The sequence below is a fragment of the Etheostoma spectabile genome, chromosome 13, assembly GCF_008692095.1.
Source record: "Etheostoma spectabile isolate EspeVRDwgs_2016 chromosome 13, UIUC_Espe_1.0, whole genome shotgun sequence".
Classification (NCBI taxonomy): domain Eukaryota; kingdom Metazoa; phylum Chordata; class Actinopteri; order Perciformes; family Percidae; genus Etheostoma; species Etheostoma spectabile.
In genome coordinates this window covers 23,417,005-23,424,050 of record NC_045745.1, presented here as the reverse complement: position 1 = coordinate 23,424,050, position 7,046 = coordinate 23,417,005, and the positions used below count along the sequence as shown (strand labels likewise).

At 39.9% G+C, this 7,046-nt stretch overlaps 1 protein-coding gene across 1 annotated transcript in view; it reads right to left on the bottom strand.

The window, feature by feature from the left end:
- si:ch1073-15f19.2 (T-cell surface protein tactile) overlaps positions 1 to 6,814 on the bottom strand; it is a gene marked incomplete at its 5' end in the record, with an annotated part of 7,607 nt that extends 793 nt beyond the window's left edge. The window contains 6 exon segments of the mRNA XM_032534546.1: positions 182 to 290; positions 993 to 1,475; positions 4,937 to 5,093; positions 5,210 to 5,319; positions 5,800 to 6,138; positions 6,370 to 6,814. Coding sequence (XP_032390437.1) covers positions 182 to 290; positions 993 to 1,475; positions 4,937 to 5,093; positions 5,210 to 5,319; positions 5,800 to 6,138; positions 6,370 to 6,430 — 1,259 coding nt within the window.
- Positions 6,815 to 7,046: the final 232 nt, after the last annotated feature.

The window sequence follows — 7,046 nt, the reverse complement described above, 5'->3', positions numbered from 1 at the left end:
TATTTCAATATTGGTGGCCTTCCTCGAAAATTGACTGTATCCAAAAAGCTTGCAGATATATCAGAAAGATAATGTGCATCAATCAAAGTAAGACAGATATCAGGTCCACCGAATGCATCACCCTGAATAAGTGCAAACAGGTGTAGAGGATAGTTGCATGGATTGAACATGAGAGCTTTACCTCTCCTTTATAAGTTTTCTTCTGTAGAGAAAGCCAGCCACAGTAATCAATACCAGGATTGGAACGATGATAAACGGCAACAACAGATGACTCTGTACACCAGCAGTATCTGAGAAGCAGATTCAGAGAGGGGGGGAAGTGTAATTTTTTCGAGGACAGCAACAGCTTAATATGTGTTTCTAAGATATTGATCAGCTTACTCTGGTGTAACCCAGCATACGCCAACAAATATTGATAATAAATGTAAAGCTGCAAAACCCTTGATGCAGAAACATATGTCTTGCTGTCCTCTCCCTGAGCTGGTTGCGCCCAGAAGTTTACACTCTTTTTAACAAGATTTCTACCTTGTAAAGGCGTCTAGCCTGAGGCTGAGAAAACTGGATTTTGCAAAGTCTCCACATCTCATGAAGATGCAGATGATGAAAGCAAAGAAACTACAGATGATATTCATGTGTATTTTTAAGGAGGTCTTGCCTGTCGAACATTTAGCATTATTGTTTGTTGTCATTCCATGCTTTTAAACTTCTTCTTTATTTACTTTCCGGCACTGCTGCTGCTCACCTCACCTGGATAGCCAAACAAACCTAATTGCACTGTTGGCAGACCACAGAGCAAATAAAAAAAAAGCTATCTATCCCAGGCAAAACAATGGGGTGTTGGATGATTCTGGGTCTTCCTAAAACTTAACTGGTACTCTACACAATGGTCTCATATGCTATCTTTGAAATGTTCCAATTATAGGAGGAAAAGGAGCCAATCTAGTATCTGCCAACATTAAACAATTAAATGTGAAACATTAAGTAACTATTACCTTCATCCTCAATGGGCTTCATTGTATGTACAGTGCCCAGAGTTAGGGTGTCACCAGGATTGCCTCCCATGGACTCATTCTTTGCGTCTTCTGTTGATCTAAACACTTTATTATTGTAACTTAATGTTGTGCTTAGATTGCTGGCCACTGATCCTTCAAAAAAATTGGATGTGTTTAAATTGTGAGTCGGGTTTATCTCCTGTTCCGTGGAGTTGTTGAAGTCATAGGGATCAGTGTGCGTGGCAGGGTATGACGTGACACTGATATGTGTAGAATTTGTTAAAGAGGTCATATGCTCTCCATCCGTGACATTTGTGGAGTTTGGATTCTCATCGCTTACAGCTGTGCCCATACTCATGGTCCAAGTTGCATTGCTGTCGATGGTTGAAAGCCCAGAGGTTGGTGTTGTGGTAAAGTTGCTGTCTGCTGATTCAATCAAACCCTCCGCAGTTACATTAGACTGTTGTGGCATTGTCTCAAGATCTGAAAGTAGCAACACAAGATAGTTAACAATAGATATGCAGTTAGCTACAATTGTACTTTGTACAAAAGTGTATTTTGATGTTGCCACTGCATCAAAAACATACTTTCTTGGACTCATTAGAACTCATTAGTTAGAAAATAAACACCCAACATGGATGACTTCACTTTTGTTAACAAACTGTAGCCTATCCATCACATAGGAATCTGTTCAGGTTAATGGCATTGTTCGATGTGTTGGGAAATCCGCTTAATCATGGCCTTGCCAAGAGTTAAATGAGAAAATCCATGCCACTCATGTGGTTAAAATTTAACCAGTTAGCTTAATTAAGCATAAATACTAGCATAAAGAGAGGATAACTGCGAGCCTGGCTCTGCCTAAATGTAACTAAATCGGCCTATGAGCACCTCTAGGGTTAAGTCTTGTTTGTTTTATCTAAGCAAACGGAAATGTAAAACCCACAAGTTGTGGTTTTACAGGGAGTTATGTGCTTGAACTGTTTCTTCGCCAGGTGCAGTATCTTCGTGGTTGCCTGACAACTGTTCCTGGCTAAGAAATAGTCCGGCACACACACCCCCCCCCTGTAAAATGGCGAGTTGTCAATGTTACACTTCAGTTTTTGTACGCATTTCTATAAATGTTTAACTATTCCTTTAACAAGCTTCACATTGTTAAGTTGAATGCAGAATAATATAATACCCAGTGCACAGTTAAACATAATATATAAGCACTCTGTGCATAATCAATATGTAAAATAAGGCAAATTTCTCATTGAAGAACCTGGACCATGATAGATACAGATTACTAAAGGAAAGGAGTGGTCATAAATTCTAAATGTACAGTATATGTATTCTTAAAGTGATGGCTTGGAGTAATTTCACCCTAGGGTCTTTGCAACACGACTTCAAGCCAAAACCCCCAGAAGCTTTTTTCACCTGGGTCTAACAATGGGCGAGTTAGCGTTATCAGCGGAATACCTTAGTGCAAGTGCTATTGGAACCATGTATCTCCTAAAATAAACCACAAATAATCCCCGAAATCATACAAAGCTCTTACAAATTGGTTATGTACTCATAAACGATGGATTGGGAAGTTTGTAAGTACATCAGGAGATTATTTAAACAACACGTCTGCTTTCTGCTGCAACTGCTACTGGCAGTAAGACAAGTGCTTAGGGATGTCGTACAAATAAAATATTCTTTAATTTAACTTATTTTTTAAAGGTAAGTGCTGTGGTACAGCTAGCAGGAGCTATTAAGTTATAATTGAAGTTAGTTTGGAGACACTACCTTATTTATCATTAAATTAATAAATATTTATGTTGTATCTCTTTTTGGTGTTGTAATTTGTAGATGTCCCTAAGCATTCGTCTTACTGCCGGTAGCGCTAGCAGCAGAGAGCAGAAGCCAGCAGGCAAGTGTTATTTAAATAAACTCCTGGGGCTTCATGTATAAACGTTGCATACGGACAAAAAACTTGTGTTGCTTACGCTGGTTTTTACTGACACTTTGTGATGTATAAAAAATTAACTTGACGGGAGAATGCGCGGGCCGTCACGCAAACATGCGTGTGACCTAAAACAGGCGTAGGACAGGCGTACGCCGACTCCTACGCAAAGCTCAGCATATATCAATTTGATCGTGAGCATAGGCTGCAAAACAGCATGTAACAGGAGAAGGAGAAGTCATCAGTTGATTACTTATCAACAATGGCAGATCTGACTCTTTTAGAAGACCTCTGGGAGCCGAGCAACAGTGCACTCGTAGCCCACACACACAAACCACGGTGAGGGGGGGGATACACGCCACTATACACGCCAGAAAGAGTCTACAACATTGTTTTAGCCTGTGGGGTTCTGCACAACATCGCACAGGAAAACAGGGTGCCATAAACGTAGTGATGGATCCAGCTGACCTGATGACAGAGAGCAGTATCCAGCACAGCCCCAACTGGGGGCGATACGAAGGAGACTGAATATTACTCCACGCTTTCAAAACAGGATACTTCCTATATTGAATATCATTGCCAAACATTTGTCAAGTTTTTAGGCTGCCAAATAGTACACACGTTACTGCAAATTAAACTGAGATGTCAGGGCTCGAGCTCGTGGTGCCAAGTACCCTAGGGTAAAATTACTCTGAACCATCACTTTAACTAATGAGCACAATTAATCAAGTATGCGTCAGTTATTTTCACCTATTTGTTTTTTACCCTGCATATTTCCATACAATCACCAGGACAAATTCATTAATTCAATTTCGAATTAATTGAATTGAATTCAATTTTATTTATAGTATCAAATCATTACAAGAGTTATCTCAAGACACTTTACAGATAGAGTAGGTCTAGACCACAATATAATTTACAAATACTCTACAATTCCAGTAATTCCCCCAAGAGCAAGCATTTAGTGCGACATTGGCAATGAAAATCTCCCTTTTGGGAAGAAACCTCGTTGTTAAGAAAAACGTCTTTTTTAGGGAGAAACCTTGGGACAGACCTCGGCTCTTGGTAAGCAGTGTCCAACGGGGCCGGTGGGGGGGTGTGATGAACAGTGGCAATAGTAGTCACAATAAAGATAATGGAACAATGACTACAAATATTAGTTATAGTAGTTCATGGCATAGCAGAGCACTGCAAGGGATTACAGGATGTAGCAAGGCATAGCAGGACACAGGTGGTTAATCTTATCTCGTATCCTATAGAGACATATTAAGTGCAATCCAATACTGCAATGCAATGTGACCTAAAGCTGCGCTTTGTCCATTTCAAGCAGCTTTTCTCACTATTTTTCAAACCCTCATTTTGGTTGTACTACTCTAATCTGTCCAACAGATTGTGCTCTTACCCATGTTACGATTCAGAGATACCGTTGAGACTGCTGAGTGAGTTTGTTCTTGTGGTTTGACATATAGAAAAGCAAGAGCAGGAAGTAACCTATGATGTCCGTGTGGCTGCTGTGGGTATGCTTTAGTTACATATTGAATCTCTTGTGAGACCTGACAGCCCTATTTCAAGTTTTATACCCAGTGGAGGCAGAAGACATGCTGTGTGGTTAATTTATCATTTAAAACTGTGAATACTCTTTTAGTTGAGCTTGGTTCAATATTGACCCTAAGCCCACCGGGCAATTGATTTGCAGCAAATAATTGGGAGTTTCACTCTTAAAGTTGTGTTGTTGTACCCAATTTATTCACAGTTGGTGTGTTCTCATAACATGTCTGGGAGCTTCAAATTCCTTTAAAAATATCCCTCTTTCCTTTCAGCTAATTAAAAATGAAAATTGAATGCGATACAATGTGATTACAAAAGCCAAGCATCAGCTCTCTGTTGCAATGAAGTTTTTTTAAGTCATTCCGTCTCTTGGGCACTCTACTAGATTGTTAATTCGCCTAGAGGAATGCTGAAATTGAGTAAAACACAAAGGGAGAAATAGCGGCAAGAAAGAAATGGAAAGGCTTACCTGTCCTTAAGCTTGTGGTTGCTGTTAGCACTGTGATGAAAAAGTCTTGATGCAGACTTTTGTTTCCTGTGTTGACAGTCAGCGTATAAACCCCTTCGTGAGCCGCAGTCACACACCAGAGCTCCAGAGATTCATTCTCTGACACCAGAATCTTGTTCTAGGGCAAAGCAGATTATGTACAGATTATGTACCATACAAATACAATTTTATATTGAGAAGAGGTGTTTTGTATTGTACGTTTTGAAATGGCGCGATTTAAAGGGTTCCTGTTACCTTGGTCCACTTGTACTGTGCATCAGGGAATGTTCTGCATTGAATGGTCACATTTTCTCCAGTATAGACCTCAACAATGTGATCCATATCACACATTATTTTAACATCATCTAATAGAGAGAAAATGTGAGATTAATTTGGATTGACAATGAAAGAATGCTTATGTAAAACATCTGCTAAATACAGCAAATGAAATGACTTCTATGAGCAAATGATTACTGTCAGATGCAATGCACATGAACAGCACATTGTCCTCTGCTGTCTCTCTTTTTTTCCTAACACCCGTTCTGTTCGCTTGATGAAAAGAAGGTAAAGGTGTATTGTGCCTGCATCACTGGACGACTAAATGATTAATGAGGGAAAAAAATAGTGCCAAACAGAGTCAAGGCTGTTTGATGTGTTCTTGCAATTATTAGATACATTTGCTCAGAAGTAAATAACTGCTGAGATCGGCAGAGGAGCAGTGCTCTGATGCAATCACGAGTAACATGAAATATATGCATTGGACAATAAGATAGAAACCTGTGAAGACTGCAGCGTCTGGTTGGGCAATGTAGGTATGGCTTTGCATGTAGCAGCCTTCGTCTTACCTTTGATCTCTAGCTCGATTTCTCTCCTGATGGAGCCCAGGGGAAAACTTGTGATGTCGCAAATATAGAAACCGCTGTCCCATTTTGCCACCTGGAAAAGGTGAAGATGGGAGCCCATCGTCTTGTTATCAATCTGCATGGTGACATTAGGCCAAAATTGACTGAATCCGAACTTTTCGTTGTACAGAACCAGCTTTGTGGCTTCATTTTTGTTCTTTCTCCATTCAATATTGACGATGTTGAGATTAGTACTGCCTTTTACAGTACAAGGTAAGGCAACATTCTGGCCCACTACTGCCTCCATCTTTTCATAATGGAACACCGCAACATCCTGGAGCCCTGTCAAGCACATCAGATAGCATTGGAAGCAAAAGTGAGGAGACAAAATCACCCACACTTTGAAATGGATATTATCGACTGCAGTCTGCTGGAATGCAGAAAGATACAATCATAGCATTATATTGTGGTAGCTTGTCACACCAGAAGCCAATACACATTTAAAACTCCGGCTGAATGTCCCATCTTTGCTTGTATATCATTTGAGTAACAGCACATGCTGTCCAGGATTACCTTGTATAATAGAGGCAAGAAACAGGAGAGAGAAGACTTTTCCCAGTGCACGTCCAGCCATGTTTGAGCTCCCCAAACTTATTACGATCAATCAGGCTGAATCCATTGAGGCATTTGCAACGACAGAAAGAGTATACTGTCAACTGAGGTTAAAGAGTGGGGTAGAGAGTGTGAGACACCAGGAAGTCCTATCTTCACAGGAAGCTACACAGGGTCATACGTGTAGTGCTGCAGGTGTGAGATGAAAACCTCTGGTGCAAAGCAGACACTTGCAGTAGACGTAATGTCCACAGTGCTTATCAGATTTATTCCTGGGACTCACTAACAAGATGCAGATAATTGACTCATACATCACTGATGATCTAAATCATCCAGGAAGACTTAGACCATTTTTTTGTCTTTATAAGCAAATTAATACACTACTTGAGTAGTGACCTTTTTTTTTCTCAAATAAAGAAACAACTAAAAAAATAGTGTAGTTACTTCCAAACACATGAAGGCCCATGGCATGCTGTACAAACATTTGTCACAGTTTTGTTTCTAGCATGTGTATGTATATACTTTTTTTTTTAAAGATCTGTTGGTGGTCAATTCCGACAATGCAATCTAGACATATCTAGGTGAGCCACTAAAGATGATGTGTCTAAAAATTGTGATTGATTGCTTTATATTATTCA